Below are 23,513 nucleotides of genomic sequence, written 5' to 3' on the forward strand. Positions count from 1 at the left end.
TTGAATCAGGGTAGTCCTTGTGGTTAGGGAGTTTAGAGGATCAACTTCATAGATATGTAAAATTCAGCTACATAATGTTCTACAAAGTTATAAATCAATCAAATTGAAGCGACTTTTCTGAAGAAACTGTGTGACTATCAGTAATGGTTCATGTGTTATGATTTTTGAAATATTTAAGGTAGGGTGGCTCTTGAAAAATGGTTTTCTATTAATAACTTTTTATGTGTTAATTTCTCGCTAATACTTTGTTTTAGAGGTTTTTAGAACTATTGGAAATACACGTTTTTGCCGAAGCAATGAAGTTTCTATCTCTTTTGTTTGCATAGTTACAGGCGATTTTCAAAACAAAAATAGCTTTTTTCAAAGCTATATATCTTCCAAGATTACAAATTCCAAATTTAAATATTTTAACTTCATTTGAAAGATCGGAACTTTTCTAGGTTTTATTATTTTTAAAAATTTTAATTATTTTTAAAAATTATGTATTTTTCAAAAAAAACGTTCATAACTTTTCAAATAGACGAGATAATAACTTTGTTACTTTAGCAAAAATATGCGCCATACAAAGTTCTAACAAACTGCTGCAAACAAAGTATTTACGATAAATCAGTATATGAAATGACAAATGAAAAATAGTGATTTTCAGGGGTCACATTTTCATCGCTCAATCTCTTATGGTAAAATCAACTGAAAAATAGTCAATGTGTGTGATAGTGCCGAAAGTCATGGTAATTCTATTGGATTTTTAATTGTTTTTGAAAGAACAGTCTACCGTACATTTAAATGGTTGCGTCCTTCCATGTTGCTCAGGGATAATGGCGCATATATTTGCTGAAGTAAAGTTATTATCTCGTCTATTTGAAAAGTTATGAACGATTTTTGTTGAAAAATATACCATTTTTAAAAATTAATTATTTTTTACAGAAATAACGCTCCGGCAGTTTTTCACCAAAAGCTAGAAAAGTTCCGATCTTTCAAATGAAATTAAAATATTTAAAATCTTGGAAGATATTTAGCTTTAAAAACAGCTATTTTTGATTTGAAAATCGCCTGTAACTATGCAAACAAAAGAGATAGAAACTTCATTGCTTCGGAAAAAATGTGTATTTACAAAAGTCCAAAAAACCTCAAAGTATTAGTGAGTAATTAACACATAAAAAGATATTAATAGAAAACCATTTTTTCAAGAGCTACCCTACCTTAAATATTGCAAAAATCATAACACATGAACCATTAGAGATAGCCACATAGTTTCTTCAGAAAAATTGTTTCAATTTGATTGTTTTATAACTTTGTAGAACATTATGTAGCTGAATTTTACATATATATGAAGTTGATCCTCTAAACTCCCTAACCACAAGAACCACCCTGATTCAACTAGCATAAAAAATTGGCAAGAAAGTTCTAAGAAAGTTTGCTGAAGATACTATATATCTAAAACCAACGATTTAGGCGCAAACAGTTTTGTCTTTCTAAACATAAAGCTTCCAGAACCAAGGAGCTTTTATTCTCAGGTGATACGATCCTCGAAATCGCCGATCAGCCATGTTGAATGTAGAAACGACAGCTAACGACATTGTATACTACACCCCATGCATGTTTGCTCGGATTTCAGTATGTAAACAAAGTTGTTCGGTGTCATTTTTCTTCCCCGCAGCATGCTGCACGCTTACCTCACTCCTCACCTAGTTACTGCCAAAGACGAATCACCTTAGAACTCTAAGCACCTTGTCCAGAACCCTCCCAAAGTACTTGTCCACCCCGACCACGAAGTGAGTTGGTACAATATCTGCAGGAGATGTCTAAAATTGTGGATTGTGATAAATCAATAATGAAGCATTTTTTCTTTTGCCTACCACAATTCGATATTGCAAAACAAAAGCATATAATTTAACTAGTTCCGTTTTAGGCGTACATATGTTAAGCTATTATTGGTGTATTCGATACTTTGATTTGCTATTACACTTCATGTGTGTTGATTTGTACTGTTTAAACATACGGTTGGATTGTTTCTTTCTGTACTATACGTTCCTAAAATGAGTCTTCTCCTCCAGAATCCTCCGCAAGCTGTCCTCACGCTGCTTCAGCTTTCGCTGAAGATAACTCACTTCTTGAATGTGTCGTGCTTGAAGCTCCTGCAACTGCCCTTCCCGCACCCTTATCTTATCCTGCAGAGATTTCACACTTCGCCAGGAATCTTGTAACTGGCCGCGGCGATGTTCGACACTTTTGCCCCAAGTAACCATATTTTTCAGGCGGGTCTTCAAAATCTCCTTTGATTGTTTGACGTGATGAAGCGATTGCTTGAGGGTAGAAGTTTTCTCCATAAGTACTCTACAATAAAGATTAGGAAATATTGCTGCAACTTAAAGATTCATGAACAAATGGTACAAACTCATTGATCTCCTTGGCACGCTCAAGAATCTTTTGCTGCCCTGCTAGGTGGGACTTAAGCTGGGATATTTCATCTGTTTTCGCTTGAAGATCTGCCTTCAGTGAATCTGCTTCAGCAGTAGATTGTGCTTTTTCCGAATCGTGCTGTACCTTAAGTTCTCCGAATAGCCTATGCGGGAGAAATATAGTTGTAAGTCGTCTAGCAAGTAAATTTACTAATGTTATCAACTGTGAATTCTACACAATTGCCATCACAATCGGTTACGGATCAATCACTACGAGAGAAAAATATTTGCAACCCAAACATATTGCAAGAGTTTAAATGCAAAAGAGAGAGGAAATAATAAGATGCCTTGAAAGTTTTTCTTAAGGGGTATTCTCATAGAACATTTCCAAGAACGTAATTTTTGCATTTTTTGAACTTAATCTTTTCATTTTTCGAATGGTATAAGTGTTTACTATATACTATATACATCAAAAAAGTTTCTATAGGACATTGGGCGAAGCGGCATCCTGTCGCCATTGGATGCTATCAGCTCGAAATGCCCGCCTCAGGTAGAAACCTTTCCATTGCATTATGCACGTTCCCAGAATGCTTCGCGTTGCTCTGAACATGTGTACAGGTTTCGAGAACGTATTTCACGGCTTCATGCAGACGCCGGGAGTTATCAAACAACCACAGAAAACGGTTAAAAACGAAATTTTTTAGGCAATATCGATAAAGTCACATTTTAGTCCGCCATATTGGAATGGCGTTTTTTTATTTAAATACTTTTAACTCAAATTCGTCTTTGTAAATAACACAGCCTTTTTTATTGATTTTGGCTGAAATACTAATTATTTTTTGTAGTGGGGCTGCGCCGTATTGGATCAACCATTTTGAATTTTGAACCAGTGACTTCAGATTCGTAATCAGCTATGTCCAAAACCCGTAATTCCACGCAATTGTCACAATTACATGGAATTATGGGTTTTAGACATTCTACCACAGTCTAACAGACATAACACTATGAGGGAATTCCCTTAAAAACATCGATCTGGTAATTTTCCCAGAACACTAGCTCCACCTTTAATTCACGGTCCCAAACACTCGTTTTCTGGTGGGTTACCCCTCAAGCTTGGAAACAATTTTTCACTAGTGGTCTATCCCCCATATGCTTGTTCATATGTCAGTGGCGCCATAATTTCAAGAGCAGCCATAGTCCCAACTACAAATATATTTAAAATGACCGTTAAAGTGAGCGAAGCATTATTTTTGAGTGTTATGTCTGTTAGTCTGTGATTCTACCACGAAATTCATCGAATGTGTTTTCAAAATCTTTAAACGCGTTTTTCTCATGATTTTTCAAAACTGCGTGCGTGTAAACGGCTCAAATTAAAAACTTCATCTTTTGACCTCTCGAGAAAACCTTTTTCATTGGAGGAATGACCTATAAAATATACAAATTATTTGTACACACTATTTTTGATGAAACCCTGAAAAATCAATCTCAAAGTTTGAGATCGCACCATTACTTCAAATTTGAAGTTTTTTCCCATACTCCAATACATTTAGTTTAATATGGAGCCTTATTATTACTTTTGTGAATCAGATCGATCCTGAGGCCATAGGCTGTACGCAGCTCTGGAATTCCACACGCATCTAACGTTACCACGCGTACCATTTTGTTTTTTAAGTCTTGAAAAAACTTGTAAATGAAGTTGGTCTGGGTTCAGTCCCAGACGAGATTGTTGAGATTTATCTGAGTTGAAAAAAATCTTTGGTCACGCCTTCCTTCGGGGGGGAAGTAAGGCCGTAGGTCCCCGGTCCATCAGTTAATGGGTTGATATCTAGTCCAGATAATGTGAGTCACCTCTGGTGTCGGTGTTTGGCCTCGTAGCAGAAATATGACGACGGGAAATAACTAGAACTAGAAGAAGAACAAGAACTAATGAGACTAATAATAAGCTCGTGTACGCTAGATGACCGTGTTCGGGTACAGAATGCCATCTTAAAGGTCCCAACTAATCAACTGATATATGATTTACCAAAAAATAGCACAATAAAAAAACGAAATAAGGTCCTGAAAATTTTCGGTACTCCGCGATGTAACTTGGCGCACATAACTATAATATTTTTAGGTGAACAATAAAGATTAGTGGAGCCCGGGGTTAGTTGGCGGGTAGGGTTAGTTAACGGAATCTTCTTTTCCTCGTGTCTCTTAGACATATAACGCTGCCTCTCGTTGTGTATCTCGAGGAATGCGAAAAACATTATCCAATAGGTTTTTGTTGCAAAACTGTTTTGTAGAAGTTGTGGGAGATATTGTGTTTTCGAGCATGTTATGTAAATTTTCTTAATTTTAAACATTTTGCGTTATTTAAGGTGATTTTCAATCTAATCCCCGAACGATTATATTTTTTCTATAGTAGGTAAAAAGATCTTTCTGTCTCCATATAGATATTACACATATTCCCAAAAGAAAGTGATGTTTTTATTCCATTTTTCGAAAATATCTGGTTGGGGTGGTGGTCAGCTATTTTCGTTCGCATCCCTTATCACTTATTTTTTTAAAGTGATTCATCAGTAGCGCTATCTTTGAAAATGAACCACCTCGGTTAGGCAGCTAATTTCATGCGATCTTATTTTAATGCAAATAATTAAGCAGTGTTCATTCCATTATATTCTCAATTGCATATATTTTGTCGAAAACAATTTTAATTTTTTTTATGTTGTAATGATATTTAATTAGCAAGAAACTGGAAGGTGTGAAATATTTTTCAATTTTAAGAGCCATGATACTCAAGGAAGAGCGAGGACTTGAAGGAAGAAAAGCTTTCACTTAACTTTTTGTCGGTTCCGCCTGCATAAGTCACTAAGGGCCGATCTATTCACCCCACCCAACGCTTAAGCCAGGTTTAAAAGTAGTGGGGAACCTGGTTTAAAAGTTAAGCAAGGGTAAAGAAATCGACCCTAAGAGAATTTATACTTGTCCGGACATGCCGCAGATTCAGGTGAATCGCATTTAATGCCAAAACATCCAGGCTCCAGTGTGTAGAAGACAAAAGGATAAATCGCCAGGAAACTCTAAGCTTGCTCATATGACCCAATTCCAGGCTTTTCAAAACATTCTTCCTTCAACTCCTTGCTCTTTCTTAAGTACTATGGCTCTTAAAATTGAAAAGTATTTCACACCTTCCAGTCCCTTGCTAATTAAATATCGTTACAACATAAAAGAGGAAAAAATGACTCACTATTAGTCGTTAATAAAAAAAAGGAACAGAGGGTAATTTTAACATTTCTTTAAACTGAGCAATCTAATTTCTTTATTTAGTGTTTATTGAACCAACTAGAAAACTAATCCACTGGGAATTTAATGCGCATGGGAAATATGCATGGTCTTGTTAGAATGAGGAATGACATTTGAAATATGTATGAGTTGAGTATAGGAAGATAAAAATTGAGCATTTTGTGGTACTGATAGAGAAGCAAGTTCGCGTAAAGACGGCTTCCTGGTACTGTTCTGCGTATATAGAGCATTTTTTTATTCTAGTTGTAGGTTAAAGCTTAAAAATGTGATTTGAAATGCTATATGGGCTGTTATTTTAAACGCTCAATCAACCAGCTGACGATTATCCTTAAACATATGCTAACATTTGACAACTATTCTCCTAAATTGTATACATTATTATTATTTGGCAAATTCATCTGAACAGCAATATGTTAAACTGTTGCAAGTTACCCCATTTGGCGGTAACATAAGAATCAATCATCAGCGGAGAAAAAAGCCAATACGCAATTGTCGTTAACAATAATATTAAAATGTATACGCGTCTTGAGACACTAAAAGTAATCGCTTATTGTATTGTTTTTGTAACGCCGTGTTTCGCCGGAATGAAGGAGCCAGAACTAATAAAATTGTTCACCTGCCGCTGAAGTCAATTAAACATAAGCAACACTTCCGACTGTCGGCTGTCTGGAGCTGAAATTGATTTGCATTTCAAAATTAATACAATGAACGATAAATCTATCATAAATTCTCGGCAGCCGGCTGCCCAGAGCAATAAAGCCATGATAACACTACTGAGAGTTGTATAGATCGTATCTATTATCATGGTGAATCAAGAATTGTGTAACTGTACCCCATCCTACTCACAAAAACTCCTTCCCGTGGCAAATGCGGAGACGCAGAGGTATATACGGTCTCCATAACAACGTTTTTTACACTAACTTTCCTTCCCTTCCCCGTTGACTGTAAGGACGTGGCTGGCACCGTTATTGTCATTTCAGTATAGAAATCTCGAAACGTTCACATTGAGGATGGATAGGTACTCCCAGGCCCTATGCGTTGATTCTCTGTGCAATTTCGCTTGTTGTGATCAATTACGGAGTAGCAACTACAAATTGTACGGTCATCATGCCCATGCTCATGCTCAATATGGGGTTGGGGAAATTTGGTGGCGACGCACGCGGGGCTAGGTCAAAAACAGTCATAAAATATTTTCATTTCTAGAATTTACTCCAAAGTTAGACAATCTTTTTCTTGTGTATCTCGTCAATGCAAGGGACATTTACTTCGGCCAATCGCCCGAAGAATTTCGAAAATTTGCTATTGAGTCTGAAATATAATGGCAAGTGTCCAATAATATATTTTAAAAGACAACCAGTACATATCATAAGAACCCCCGATGTAATTAGATTTTCATTTGATTGTTTATTTTCTGACATTCTTCCATACTTACCCCGGGGATGGAGAATGTTGGCGGCTTTTCCGCATCACATATTTTTGTCTTTAAAAATGGAAACAAAGCATCAAACATTTTAATAAAATTCAGAGATGTTGCCAACAGTTTGCCGTTTTATGCGACGTGTTCTATTTTGCAACATCTAGCTAAGCCAAAGCGGTAAAAAAGAAAACTGAAAACATCGCCAACTATCCCCGATCTTCCCTGTTTCACATCTCCAGTATTGTAATTCATCGATGAAGAAACTCGCAGTATCAAATTGTAGTAGTAAGGTAACGAGATTTCACTTCACTACTATTATATTACATTTCATCCGAAGCGACAGCTCCCCCGATATTACTCTATTGCCTCAATCAGTGAACGAATCACGAACGCAAAGCCTTGATACTACAATCATGTCGAGGAAGTTGTTTGAGCTGATTATATATTCGATAATCAGCGCACGGAAAAAAACTGTTCCAAAAATCGTGAATAAATTGCCATGAATTCTGGAACAACCACGTTTTTATGTTACGAAAACAGGACCATGAACGAAAATCATGGCTTTTATAATTATATTCAATGTCCCTTCAGTAACAGCCGCGTAACGCTTTTATTAGTCCGCCATGTCATTACCAAATCGCTTTCCTGTAGATGAACTGGTGCACAACTTTAAGAACATTATTCATAAAACCAAAGGTTAACTTATGATGCTATTCATAGATTTAGGGAAATTAATTGACAAAATCAAAACAGTCCGGATACTTCTCGTGAACTATTTCACGAATCTCGGAATTTTATTCATGAATCCATACAATCCTCGTGAACTAATTCATGATTCCTAATATATTAGTCACGATCCATCTTCCGTGCTCGAGAAATACTCCACAAAATGATCAAACATTATTCAATTATTCGTGAACTGGTTCTTGATTCTAGTATAATAGTCTCGACTTACTATTCGTCGTGAAATAGTTCACGAAATCATGAAATATTATTCATGTATTCGTGAACTGGTTCATGATCCCTAGTAAACTAGTTACGTTTTACTATTCGCGTTCGTGAAATGTTTCACGAAATCATACAATATTATTCATGTATTCGTGAACTGGTTCACGATTTCTAGTATAATGACCATGATTTACCATTCATGGTCGTGAAATAGTTCACGAAATCATAGAATATTATTCATGTATTCTTGAGCTGAAATTATGACTTACCATTCGTGCTCGCGAAATAGTTCACGAAATCATCAAACATTATTCATAAATTCGTGAACTGGTTCATGATTCCTAGTACAATAGTCACGACTGACCATTCGTGTACGTAAAATATTTCACAAAACCATGAAATATTATTCATGGGTTCGTGAACTAGTTCATGATTCCTAGTACTTCACCTAGGATCTATCTTGCGTGCTTGTGATATTTAGAAGATGTCCCTAATCAATTAAAATTTCATGCAACATGGTCATGAAATTTTCTCAAAATCTAGAGTATTATTCGTAGAATTTGTTGTTTGTTTTTGTTGCACTATTTCATCAAATGTCATATATGTGCACCTGCTAACGCCCAGTAAGAGGCACGAGCAGATATATTAAAGCTATTTGGATCTAGAGCATCGTTATTCATTTGATAAGGTTCAGTGTGATGTCTCGACAGAAAAAGAAAACAGCGCTGGGCACCAAAATACATCATAGAGCCCCAAATCGTGTTCGTGGTATAGTTCAAGGAACAAGATCCCGCTTATTAGTCACACATTTATGTTGTTCCTGTTTATATTGTCGCGACACTCCGAGTACAAAAACAGATAATAATAAAAAATAACAGATCGCGATAAGGCGAAGAGAAATTACGAATATCATAATAAAACTGGTGATGCTATGAACATCAGTCACATCACTCCACGTGTCAAATTCGAAAGTAAGCTCTAGAATAAAATATCATGAAACCGTGTAAATAAATTTAAAAAATGTAACTAAGATCCTAAAATCAAAAACATAAATCATCAAAAATATCAAAAATCGTGACTAAGATTCTGAAATCATGCACTATCACTCTACTCGTGACTAAAATATCAAGATAGCGTGAATAAAAATTACGAAATTCGTGAAGAAGATCCTGAAATCATGAATATAAAACACATTACTCATGATAAAAATATCAAAAATTGTGACTAAGATCCCGAATTCATGCACATAAATCACTCTACTCGTGACTAAAATATCACGATAACCTCAGTAGAAATTATGAAAATCGTGCAAAGATCCTGATATCATGAATATAAATCACATTACTCACACAAAAATCGTGACTAGTATCCTGAAATCATGAGCATGAATCACTCTACTAATGACTAAAATACCACGAAATAGAAATTACGAAAATCGTGACTAAGATCCTGCAATCATGAACATAAATCACGCTAGTCTGACAAAAATCCGATAGCAAACTCATGAATAAAATATCACTGTAACTTGATAAGAAATCACAAAAATAATGAATAAGCTCCTGCTATCATGAACATCGTTTAACTGTCGGCTGTGTATTCCCAAATTGTGAACAAGGATCACAACAAAAACTAAACTTTGGAACAACCACAGTAACCCTACCAAACATTCAAAAGTAACGCCATGTATATATTCGACGCTAACTAGATTTTTTCGAAACACAAATAGTTTCTTGAATACGAGGTTTATTATTCATAATTTGTGGAACTTGGTCACGGTTTTCGTAAATCCTTCAGTTCACAAAATTGTGATCTTGTTTTCATGAATTTATGAACGGATTTTTTTTTCGTGCGTGCATGGCACTAGTGCCATGGTTCTAAGAATACTTCATAATCAGGCCGTGAACATGCCGTATAACGATTGGTCTATAAGACCACGGTGCCCCAAGGACAACTGTGAACAGTTGTTTAACGGTTCAAAAGCATTTTGAAAACTTACCTCTGACATTCTTTCAAACTTTCAACCATAACTTCGGGCTGTTGGTTAAGATTCCTAACCGAGATTAATTCACTTTTGGAACGAGAGTAAGCCTCTTGCAGTCGCTCTATATCAAGACACTGAGCTTGAACTGGAAAGATAGATAAAACACTATTATGTTCGGAATTTAAACAAATGAAGTATTAAGCATACTTTTTTGTTCGTAGCATTTCAAAACTTCCACTAACTTTTCCTTAGCCAGATCAGCACGTTTGCCTTGAATTTCAGCCTTGTTCTTGAATATGTCGGCTTGTGCCTGCAATCTCGCACGCTCTGAAAACCAGTTATTCTGAGTGCTTTTAATTTCTTCCATTTCCTTGTGAAGTTTTTCATTCTCCCCCAACACTACCTTCAGCTTTCCAGTGAATTCAATTAATTCTCGTTCGTACTGTTGAACAAGATCATTCTTCTCTCCTATCGTTTCTTCGTATGCATTTAGCAGTGGTCCTAAGGTGTGCGTATTTACAGGCCCCCAATTGAGATTGTCTTTGCTTCCTCCGTATGAACTATCAACGAAGTCAATTTTCGGTATGTCGCCCTTCAGCCCTTTACCATCTCGCATCACATCCTGATACCGCTCGACCTGGACATTCAAACGATAAACCAGAATTTTCATCATTTTTATGTCATTTTTTAGATCACTGTTCTCTTTCATCAGTGCATCCCTTTCATTTTCATAAACTCCACAGTTGTCGCAAGGCTTCCCCTTACTATCTTCTAGGACTTTCAAATTCTGTTGTGCCTGCTGGTATTCCTTTTGCAGTTTGTCGTTTTCAATCGCAAACTGATTGTTGCACTCAAACAGAGTAGTGATCTTTTCGATCAGTTTCGTAATCTGACGATCCCTCGCTCGAAGCACACTCTCTAGCTTATCTGTACTGATTGGTTTGTTATCCATACAAGCGCGATCGTTGCCCGCCAGTAAATCCTCAGCGCTTTTGCTTCTGCTTACAGCCCTGCCCACATATGTCCTTGTCGGTCCGGGAATATGGCTTTTGTGTCCCTTAAGTCGGTTTCGGTAAATATCATTTTTGTGTTGATCAACATCGTGCCGACGTTGGGTCTGGACGGTGGAGGAAGATTGAACTGAGGGCGGTGCCAGCTCGGACACAATTTTGAACAAAGGCTCAACATTTTTGCGAATCGGTAGGTGTGAGGACATTTCCGATTGGTCATTGCTTTTTCTCAGAGAAATTGTGATTTTTGTTACTTTTTGAGTTTCGGAGAATTAAAGACAACTGGGTATTACTTTTTCCATATGTTAATATCTCAAGCATGCCAGAAAGATTGGAAGCCTCACTTTCGAAGACCTTGATAAAAGAATAAAAAGCAAAACTATGAAAAGCTATTTTAAATACATTTCAGAATTTTTCGTTTTTAATCATTGCTACCTAGTTGAACACAGCCATTTGTATAACCTCAATGTAAAACTAACTGAAAATAATAGTGTTGCAGTGTATTGCACCAACTCTAAAAATACCTTTTTTCAAATTTTATTCCAAAGTTGAATTATGAAAAAGTTACATTAAAAGGAGAAATCCGGCAACGTTGCTGAAACAGTATTACATAACTAGATTCCAGATCTCCAAAAAACATTCAAATTCCTGCGATCTTATCCCATCAACACATTCCAAGTGATTTGAAAATAGTGCGATTTTTGCTAATTTGAAATACATCGAAAAACTGTAGGGTCAAACACAATGTTTGGAAAAATGTATCTCTATGAATATGTGCACATCCGTCCCTTCTCTTCTCCCTTTTCAACAGATAATCATATGTCTATACAACTTGAAAAAACAAATGTGTTCACGAAATTACTAGTATTCGAAAGGATATAGAAAATCGACCTCTGCACTGGTAGGCTGATAGATGCCAAGTTGTTCCAAAAACTAGTTTTTTTTTAATGCAACAGTGGTGTAACCCCTTAACTAATTTTGTTATAAGTTTTGTGTCCTTGATGCGCAAAAGTGGTTTAAACAATTTTCTCCTCAGTGGAGAAAAGATAGTTTTTGCCTAATTTTTCTCCAGTAAGGAGAGATATAGCATAGTACAAATATGTTAATTTTCATAAAACTGTTCGCAGAACAAACATGATTCTATAAGTTATAATCCAAATTTTGTAATATAGTTCATGTGAGTATTTCAATAGCATATTCCGTGTTGCAAGAAAGTGAAAATGATTAGGAATATCTTCTCATTATAAGCACCATTCCGCAAGCACGAATTGTGAGTCGAGACAAATATACTAGAAATCATGTACCAATTCACGAAACAATGAATAATTTTCTGAGTTCTGCGAAATTGCATATTTTATTAATTATGAAAGTGGAAATGAATTTTATTATTTTGTGAACTATTTCACGACCCCATATATTAGGAGTCATGAACCAGTTCACAAGACATGAATGATTTCATGAATACTTTTCCGAAGTGCGCGAAATAGTTCACGAGAAAATATCAAGACCGTTTTAATTTTGAACTAATGCACAACCACTAAAACCGAATTATCAAGATGTAATAAAGAATGAATCTGTGCAATGTTAACAATGATGCTTAATTTACAAGTAAAGTCACGAGTCAACCATTGGTTTACGAATAATTTTCATAAAATTATAAACTTGCTAACGGTATGAATCACGACTTGGTAATGACATGGCGGAAAACGTTACTGAAGTTCACAAATAATCAAATAGCTCCACGAATAAGTGTATCGGATGTAAAATTTTACACAATTATAAGACAAATTGTTTATGTTCGCGGTTCTGTTTTCACAACGTAAAAACGAAATTGTGTCAGAATTCAGAAACCGCAATTAAAGTTCATATAAATAAAAGCGTTACGGAAGCAAAATTATGCACAAATATGACACATTATTTATGTTCACGGTATTGTTTTCAAAACGTAAAAAACGTGATTGTTTCAGAATTTCTGGTAATACAATGATCCTTAATTTATGAATAAAATTACGAGTCAACCTTTGGTAATAACATAGCGGAACCCGCGACTGCAGTAACTGTAACAGTATCATAAAAAGCAAATAATATGTAGGGTAAGGTGGGGAAAATCCGATCTAGTAAATGGTTTTGGCTGTAAAATGCTCATTTATATACCAAATTTAAGGTTAGACTTCTGGGCAACTTTCTATGTATATAATTTTATTCGTATCTTTGGAGAACTTTGAGATACAAGCGTTTTGCGAAAACGTTCATTTTTGCTGTTTTCAAAAATGGTGGGGTAAACCCGACCGCCTATGTTTTTTGGTTGATTTAGTATAGATATTGCCCTAATTTTATGGGTTTTCAATGATAAATCAATGAATATTATGTTATTGAATTGTAGCATGAAGAAAATGGAATTCAATGTAAATTTTGGAATATCAAAATCGCGAGCAGTCGTAAAGATGTTCCCATTTGCCTATGAGCGTTTTTGTATCTTTCGTTTGTAATTATGAACCATTGTGAAAAAATAATAAAAAATAACAATAAAAATATATTTCAATTTTATAAATAATCATTTTCTTAGCAAAAAATCCGTTGGATTTACCCCACTATTTAGAGGTTGGATTTACCCCACCGTGTCATTTTTCATTACGATGCAATTAAAAAAAATTATGAAAAAGTTGAACTAAATTCATCTATGCACTTTGTAGGCCTTTAATTAGGCAATCCATGAGACGTTTCTGATCAGCTGATTATTTCTTGTTTACATATTCTGACGTTACTCCGAAGGGTACGTATCGATCCAACATCAAATGAATCGAACTAACGAAAGATGTTTGTCGGACGAGTTTTTCTGTTCGCAGTAGTAGACCTGTTGACAGAACCCACCGCTGAATTGTCAAACAAACGTCTAATGGATTGCCTAATCAAAGAATTTAAATCCACTTACATTTTTATGCTGTCACTTTAACAATCAGAAATATCCTGTAATCAATGATACACAAAAATCAAATCAAAAGTTGTAAAAACACACTTTTTGTTGTTTGAGCATTACAATGTAGACTAATAAAATTCTGTCATACCACCATTATGATTATTTTCGATGGTCTACAGGACAACATTGATATTAGTTCGCGCAGTGCTTCTGATTTTCGATAACAGAGGGAGGTCGGGTTTACCCAACGGTCAGATTTGCCCAACCTTACCCTACTGATTCATTATCTCAATGAAGGCACAAGTAGAGAACCGCTGCTCTACAGTATTCTTGAATGATACATGGATCGTTTGTCCTTTCAATAAACAGAAAGGTAAAAAACAAAGATCTCACTTTAACAGTTGTACACTTACTTTCACTTCGCCCTACATTAGCTTGGTTTGAAATTCTGGCTCTTTTTTCAGTACTCACACGAAATTGTTAATCACAATTTAATGCAAACTATTCCCATTCCGGCTCAGCAAATCACCAGCGTGAAATACTGGTGGTAGCACCATCACACATAGTAGGAACATGAATAATTACAAACATTGATTACGTACAGATTGCATACAAACACTAACTCGTACTTTGCATCATTGCAATAACTTCCTGTAGGCAAATCTTTATCGATTAGATTTTATTTTTTTATAGATATTACTACCAATAGCAATTTCGTCGAATTTGCTTAACAAAAACGCTTGTTTCAGTTAGAAAAGTAAAGAAATTTTGCGATTAAAATCTACTTGCCTATGACAACCGAACGGCGCAACAACAAACAACCCCACTTTTTACCAACGTAGCATATGTTGAGAGGGTGCGAGAACTGAGAACGGTGCATGAGAAAAATGGTGAGGAAAATCCCTCATCAGGTTCTATGCTGGTTTCGTCATAATTTCTACAAAATGAGAGGTGAAATAAGCATACACTGAATTCGGCTTGGCGATGTAATTAACTGATTTAAAAATTGCTATCGCAGCAACATGAAATTTTTGTTTACTTATGTTCAATATTTTCCGAAATCGAGATTCGAAGCTCGACACACGTGTCTAGAATCTAGAACTAAAACACCAATGTACTTGGCTTTCAGTTCTTGATTTTTTTTCTGGTTACTCTTCGAGGTATGGGATCACTAGATTTATGTTTCCGGTGTATAGTAACAGGTTATACTTCGTTCACACTACGAGTTAAAACGTGTTTTAACGCTATCTTGATGACATTTTGCTTGTTGCTAATTATTAAAACGTGTTGTAAATATGTAGTGTGAACATGGTATTACACTATTCGGTAACTTTTTTCGTTTGGATTAGGACCGAAGTAACTCCAGGTTCTGGCTAATGTGCTTATAGCGTTCGCTCAATTAGAACTTGATAGTGGACCTTGGAATACCGTCGGAAACTTGTTTTGGTTGCCATACCCCAGTAAAGTTAAGCCGGAAATGAGCCGAAACCAGCCAGGGTTCTAATTCGTATTCCGTCTCTAATGACACAACTAGATTCTAACTAGATTCGGTTGTGTCACTGGAGCAGGAATACTTATTAGACCAGTCAACATTCCGGCTGATTTTCTGCGTGAGCTTGCTGATTGCATAATAGTAATGTTTTGTTCCTCTCCCCTGTGGATCACTTGACGAGTGTGTTTTCATTATCATCATCAACTGACAAATAAGAATGTTAGCAATAAGTTTATTTATGCTTAGCAGCGAATGCTTAGCAGTGACATTGTTAGGAAAAATATCATTGGTAGATCGTCTATTAGAACAACCGTATTTTATATTTCACTCCATAATAAAGAAATAAACATTCATTTACTATATTGCTTATTGATTTGTTAAGCAATTTGAGAACAAATCAGAATAAAATCCGTCTTTGACCGACTCTATTTGATTTTTCACATTTTGTCTATTCCTGTTACTTGATTTTTCACATTTTGGTTATTCTAGCTTGAATAACACACATAGTTAATGAGAGAGAAAATCTTACGGTGCCTACAATCGATAACATTTTTACGACGTTTTTCGGATACTACTATTTTATACCTCTGAGTAAAACTTTACAAAGGGACGTAAAACCTCAGAAAGGCGTTAAGGGGCTAAATAAGTTTTTGCAGGTATACACATAGAAATTGCCATACTACATATTACCACTTAATGATATCGTGTGTTTAGAGCTATAATCTTCAAATTCGCTTGACGCTTATAAATCAATAAAACATTCTGAATGAAGCAGACAAAATCGTAGTGTTTCATTAAATTATAATAGACGTGTAATGGAAAGCCCAAATATTAATTAACTTCCCAGTTTTTCGCGTGTACAGTTAGACTTTCTTGTCCAACAAGAAAATCCACCGCTAGTTGCTACACTTCAAGAGAATAGACCTTTCTCATTTCTCACACGTTTGTTTTGATTCATTGCGGTCGCTCAATCCAGTCTTCGCTTTCTCTCTCGCAGTTTTGACATCACGGTATACGAATACGGCTTCAATTTCTTCTGTTATCGATCGGCAAACGGCCGCGTGTGTTTATCCGGTCGTGTTCTTACGGTGTTTTTTTTGCATCGTGACTGCGCAATGATTATAGAATCACACTGAAATTTTCATCCGCGAGTGATTTTGATGTAAGGCCCGAAAAGAGTATTTTTCGCTTGTAAAATTTGTTTAATCAAGTTCGAAGCTGAATGCAAATGCAAGTGTGTCATGTCTCGAAACGAGTTTTTCCAGTGATTCCGACTGCGGTTTAGAGTGGTTGCTGTTTCTGCTTGTACAGAAAACAAAGGGTTCATTTGCTTTTTTCTGTCTGCTCCAATCTGTTTCGCCTCGCGTGGACTAGACAGCACGGATTTATGTCTGCCGTCCAGGGGGTCAATAATAGTAAAATCAACCGTGACAGAAAATAAAGTGTTATGCGGTAGTAGTGTGCGAGTAGATTATCTGTAGAATAAATTAGCAGACATTGATAAGTGACAGCAGGCGGTCTTGTTTAATTTAAAGCCAGCGTATCTGTCAGGCCGGTGAAGTGGCAATGATGTGGAAAAGTGAGCGACGCGTGAATTTTCACAGAAAATCTGGATTAGATCATCCGAAGTAGTTTATACTTCGATATCTAGATTTAGGATATTGGCAGTTCCCATATTTCCTCACTTTGCTTTGTGCTGCACAGGGAAAGAGCCGATGACGTGGGTGAGTATTCATATGCTATATTTCAATATATACTCATTGTAAAGGTTAAAAATATGATACATTTTATTGCAATGGAGTCACTTGTTTATGGTGATTCCTGGAGAGATACCGTAATATCCATATCTCGTATATAGAGTCACTTTAGTACGATAATATATTGCATGTTTGTCTTTCGAAGACTTACAACACTGGAGATGTAAAAAAATTCTTAACTCACATAAATATTATTGATTATGTGCGTCCAGTTGCATCGTGGAGTACCGAAAAATTTCAACATTAAAATTTGGTATTTTTTTAATCGCGCAATTTTTTTGTTAATCATGTATTGGTTGTATAGTTGTTATTTTTTACACAGAAAAACATCTTATATATCAAGATAACTTGTACCAATCCCCAGACACAGTCATTTTAAGCCAAAATCACAAAATTTCTCAGCACATTTCTTGCAATATCTTAGTAACTAAGCAGAATGTCAAAATTCTGAAAACCCCAGAGATTTTTTAGACAAGTAATGTAGCATATCTAATTCCTAGCTGAGAATGCTTCAAATGAAATTTCGATGGAAGTCACAATTAGTAGACACAACAACATAACACAGATCAACATGGCTTAGTAGCTGGAAACCTAAGGGTTATGAAAATTTGTGTTCTGTCTCTCCAGTTACATCATTTAGTACAACTCTTAACCATTAATTTGAGTGTTCAAGATGTCAATATATGTTTGATTTAGGATTTCAATATATCAATCACGTTTTTCGCAAATTTATTGCTATTTGAAGTTACACAATATGCCCCTTCGACGTATTTTAATCAAAATACGCCATATTGGAAAAGCATATAATATTTTTCGATTTCATATTCGTTCTCAGCGACTTTTAAAAGGGCCACGTGACAATTTTTAAAAAAGTATGATGAAAATGCTAATGAAATCGAAGGGACATATTTTGTAAATTTAAATAGCCACAAACTTTGCGAAAAAATACATGATTGATCTCGTGAACACTTCAATTATTGTATTTTCAAAGAAGATGATTTGTTATTTCAAGAATTGTAATACCTATATTAATCATGTGTTTCCGGGACAGTCAAAAGCAGTTTATGTGAACAGGAATAGGAAACTTTTATTAGTCATTAGCAATACCAAATATTTCAATGCTTATTCTGATAATTCGAACCATTTCGTTTTTATGGTTCATATAGGACTCAATAGTAAGCTTGAAACGAGATATTCAAATGAAACAAATTTTTATCGCAAGCTATAGATGCATGACAACCAACTGAATGCACAACATTTCTCTTAAAGTTCATTTGTCATAACGGTGAACTAATTGCCAAAACAGCCTACTTGTATTCAAATACATTCTTGAAAATATCAACCTGTCACATTCGCGAGTTGCATTTTGTTACTGCCAATGTCTCTATGATGAGTTGAAAAGCACATGCTATCTTTTCATAGTTGGTTGTTTTCAATTAGGTGTTAAATACTGTACTTGAAAATTAAAAAATTGCGCTCAGAAGTTCTAAACACAGGGATTTACTAATTCAGTCGATGTTTTTAAGCTCTTTATGCGATCTTGCTTTTCGGGTTTCCATTTTTTTCCAATTTTCGAAAAACTGGCTTCGATAAAAATACAGTGTAAACAAAACACTCTAAGCTACTTCTCCCAAATTTTCAAGATAAAATAGCCCTTGGATTATTTTCTACAGCGTTTTTTCCGTGATGCAATTTGATGTGGGGCACACTTTATAGTCGTGATTCACTAGATGGATTAATGCTTCTGATCAACTAACATATTAGATTCGCTAGTTGAAATGATAGAGATGTCTAAAACGGGGAAAAGGAAATGGTAGCAGCGTCAAATGCATTTGTTTACATCTAAATATTTTTAGTTTGATAGTTACACATTTTGACATTAAGTTGCTTGTTAGGTGGACAGAGGTCGTGATTCGCTAGTTGGATACTATTTGGCTGGACTACCTTTTAGCGGAAGATCAATTAAACGGTAGTCCAGCCAAAAAGTATCCAACTAGCGAAACACGATTGTATTAATGTGACTCCTAGGTCACCTTGGCTAGCTTTAATTCAATTTCTTCCTATGGGTGTTCTAAATATCCAAAATTTTCGCTTTTCGATCATACCAAAACAGGTCAATTTTAACATTTCAATTCATCTTAATGCCTATGTTAAAAGTTATTGGTTCTTGACCACCCATTACTTTTTACGCTTCACCCTATTAAAGAGGTTAAGATACTTTTAAAGTGCCTAAACAATTTATTTCAACTGCTCTTAACATGTTTGGTTTGCATTTATTAAATATTTGACCATTTCCACTCAATTCCATCTCTATATATGCATTTAACATACCGAAAAATATTAATTTTCAGCAGTTTTACTTTTATTTTCATTCAAAAGACCTATCGAAAATATTATGGTTTTGGATCTATCATATTCCAGAAAACCGATAAAAATGTCGGTAAGAAGTCGATTTTCAGAGTGTTTATACAAATAGAAATGGAAACGGCAAAATCTAAATAATTGGCCATTTTCACTCGAACGCATCCCTATATGCATTCAAAATTGATTTTAACTGCCATTTAGTTGTTGATGAATATGACGATACATTATCGACATTGGAGCTACGATAGCGATGACGAGTGGTTAATTTTATCGACGATGATAATGAATTAATGATTAACAACCCTGGTCTTCTCTGTGTTGCTCCAGTTATCCTCAAGGGTAACCGCGCCTAGTTGCACTTCCGCTGGCAGCGCTGCGTGTGCGACGAGTGTTGTATACCGTCGATATTACTCATGGGTTCAAACACCACATAGCCCCTTGAAAAGACCTTAAACATGGTCCGTACCAAAATTCACAACCATCAAGACACCGTAAAGTGGTCTCAATAACCCATAAATACACCAACATATGGTATTTTATATGGGATGTACCGGACCATGGCGATGATGTTTTCATGAATTGAACCCATTTCAAACACCCATGTCAAACCCCACGAGCATGGGGGTATTATGGGCTTTTCGTTTGCTCGGGATGCACTTGATTTGGGTCTCATTTTTTTGATCATGCGATTTTTGTGGACACTTTTGCGGGGAAAAAGTGTTCAAACTACTATTCTTCGATAGTCTGCGAAGTATACGTGTCGTTGTCGTTTGTAGCGGTGTGCAGACTGTACGGTCCGACCACCGGTTCATGCATTGCCTTCGGACCCATCTGGACGTCCATGTCACCGATGACGAGCTTAACATTCCACCGTGGGTAGCTGTCATGTCATAGACACGCTTCACCGGCGCGTAAAATGCATTTTTCTCGTTCTCAGGTCTCACTTCGTGCGAACAATGTACTATGCTCTCAAAGCAGTATTTAGGAAGATAAAACTGTTTGCGCCAAAACCGTTGGTTTTAAAATTTGTAGTAAACTTTCTTAGAACTTTCTTGCCGATTTTTATATTAGTTGAATTAGGGCGGTCCTTGTGGTTAGGGTGTTCGAAGTATCAACTTTTTAGATATGTAAAATTCAGCTACATAATGTTCTACAAAGTTGTAAACCAATCAAATTGAAGCAACTTTTCTGAAGAAACTATATGGCTATCTCTAATGACTCATATGTTACGATTTTTGTAATATTTAAGGTAGGGTGGCTCTTGAAAATTGGTTTTCTATTAATATATTTTTATGTGTTAATTTCTCGCAAACACTTTGTTCTAGAGGCTGTTAGAACTTTTGTAAATTCACATTTTTGTCGAAGTAATAAAGTTTCTATTTAGTTACAGGCGATTTTCTAAACAAAAATCCCTTTGAACTGAAATGGTTGGTACGGTTGTCCACGTTTCTTCCTTATCAAGGTTCAAAATGGTTTGTTGATTAAATTCTTCAAATGAATAATTTAATTGCCTTATAATTTTGAATCGTCTTCTACATTGTACGCGTCACAGTTGGCCTGGCCGATTTAATGGTTGTGCCACATATCATATGTGCCACACACATTAATATTGATAAGAAAAATCGTAGGCGATTGGTTTTCTGCAATTGGTAACAAGAAAAATTGTAGGCGATTGGTTTTCTGCAATTTCCCAGGATCCCTACATGTATTGGCTGTGTATGTGCAGACTAGACTAGACTAGACCGAGATCGTCGTGATGATCAACAATTATTGACTCCATATTCTACCTCTATTGAAGCTCTTTTAAAGTTGACAGTTTGACGAATGGTGCTCGTAAATATTATTAAGACTTTCGTATATAGCAGTGAACAATTCGTTTGCCTGATGAAGCCGTTTCGTAATAAGCCAACGAAAATCGTTTCATGGTTTTCACAAAAAATTTGTAATAAAAAATAAAAGTGTTTCAATAGAACTACGAATGATTCATCATATGTACGAAAAATTCGCATATTTTATGAAAATTGTCTGTACGAATCTAATTCGCAGCGATTTACGAATATATTCTTAAATCAATTGCAGGAACACCATACTTTTTGAAGTAGAATACTTCTAACGTTTCAATATGGGGGTCTCTTTTCAAAAATTTTTGCTGAGATATTTTCCCAGTTTTCAAATGCGAATAACTTCCGTTGTACTGATCGAAATCGCTCTATTTTTACATTTCCTGATCGGAAATATGTGCACATAGGTATTGTATTTGATTCCATAAAATGTACGTCTACTATAGATAACAAAAATAATGTATTTTGTAAAGGTGGTAATTAACTGCACTCATTGGTCCGTATAATTCAACTAAGCAGTGAGCGTTGCTAGGACTGCATCTTTGTTATCAAATGAACTTCGCCACATATAAAAACGGCACATAAGAACAAATTCGTCAGTTTGCTTTCTGACCTCGTAGTAGCTGTTACGTTTTGTGTCAGCTAAAACTCTTCGGTTGGAATATATTCAATGACTGCCGCCCGCACATGATGCACAGGCGTGCCAGTTTCATGCATACAATGATCACACATCGCAGAAAAAGCAGAACGCTCTTTTTCGGAGTTCAATAAACGGATTGCAAGTGTGCGCGTGCGAAGGGGTGGTTGGGTGCCAAGGACTCCGCTCTCTTGCTCTTTAAATTATGCGTGGCGGGCACAGATAAATTCATCATTTGGTTAATTTCTTTTGGCAAGCGGTAGTGCGATTGACGATGACGATTTCATTAGCATTGGTTGTTGTGTTGTGTGAAGGAGATGATGTTAGCTTATTGGATACTGATGTTATAAGTTTCTGCTGATGATTTGATACTCGGGGCAAACTGGGACAACTTTATAGTAGTAATGAAAAATATGTTTTCTAAATACACCTTGTATACAGCCAGGATATTACGATACTACTCAAGCTTTGTCCATTCCAAGAAAATGAAAATCGTCAAGAAAGGTCCGGTTCGCAATGACAGGCCATTGCCGGTTCGCGGTGACAGTTACTTTTTTCACTTTGCACGTCCCGTCCCAGGTTATAACATCGAATTTATGCACGCGAAGTTACATACAAAACGTTCGAGCGCTTCTCGATCATCCACGCACACCTGCGCGTACGAACTCGCAAATATGATAACACCCTGGTGACTAAATGAACGTTTTAGCGCTTATAAATTCACAATCGCGGTTTCAAGAAATAACCTGCAAACGCCCGTGTTCGCGCTATAATGAATTGATCCCGTCTGGAAGTCTTTACTCTCGGCCCTAACAGCCTTGGTCAACACCTTCTGTTGTACAAATAAAAAATGATGCTCATATCGACTGGACAATACGTTCGTTGAATGGTGGCATGATCGAGAGAACTCTATTGATACGGCTCACTCTATTCTAGCATCTGAACCGTGCACCAAAAATTAAGAATCACGCGATGTTACATGCACATCAACACATGCAGCAAACGAATGCACACGCAATCGAACACGTTAACATACAAACTCTCGACTCTTCACGATAATGCATGCGATCGTGAAGTCCCTATATCTGAACCGTACAAAGAAGTGATTCTGACTGGGAGCCCTACCAAGACCCTAGCTCTTCAGTAGGACAACTCTCGAATAAAGAGAAAAAATGCGCGCATTTTCCACCTTTTTCTATTAAAACGTATGTCAATTCTCGAAAAATCAAAATATCAAAATATTGTACGTCGCTTTCGTTCTATCGAAAAACCATTTGCTTTTGGCTCTAGGTCAAACATTACGGAAGATAGATTTCCGGCCGTGAACCCTTTCCAAAACTCTTGTTGGCGGGAAAATGCTTCACAGCTGCCATCTTGTGATGAAATTTTTTGAAAACATTATATTTTGTGCATCACAATTAGTATTTTAAATTCTATTTTAAAGGATCTCGATTCATCTATTCGT

At 36.0% G+C, this 23,513-nt stretch overlaps 2 protein-coding genes across 4 annotated transcripts in view; one reads left to right on the top strand and one right to left on the bottom strand.

The window, feature by feature from the left end:
- Window positions 1-1,859: 1,859 nt before the first annotated feature.
- On the bottom strand, window positions 1,860-14,751 carry LOC131692379 (protein Cep89 homolog). Its single transcript, XM_058979388.1, has 5 exons — window positions 14,429-14,751; window positions 10,238-11,394; window positions 10,046-10,175; window positions 2,396-2,563; window positions 1,860-2,334 (listed from the first exon to the last, which is right to left on the bottom strand). The coding sequence occupies exons 2-5, from the start codon at window positions 11,244-11,246 to the stop codon at window positions 2,022-2,024; spliced, it is 1,620 nt and encodes a 539-aa protein (XP_058835371.1). The 5' UTR covers window positions 11,247-11,394; window positions 14,429-14,751; the 3' UTR covers window positions 1,860-2,021.
- A 1,746-nt stretch (window positions 14,752-16,497) lies between these two features.
- The window catches only part of LOC131691889 (dystonin), a 458,938-nt gene continuing 451,922 nt past the window's right edge, over window positions 16,498-23,513 (top strand). For all 3 annotated transcript variants that reach the window (XM_058978603.1, XM_058978605.1, XM_058978606.1), the window contains exon 1: window positions 16,498-17,173. The gene's annotated coding sequence lies outside the window, so the exon portion shown is untranslated. The remainder of the gene's footprint in view (window positions 17,174-23,513) is intronic.

The sequence above is a fragment of the Topomyia yanbarensis genome, chromosome 3 (assembly GCF_030247195.1).
Source record: "Topomyia yanbarensis strain Yona2022 chromosome 3, ASM3024719v1, whole genome shotgun sequence".
In the NCBI taxonomy this organism is placed as follows: domain Eukaryota; kingdom Metazoa; phylum Arthropoda; class Insecta; order Diptera; family Culicidae; genus Topomyia; species Topomyia yanbarensis.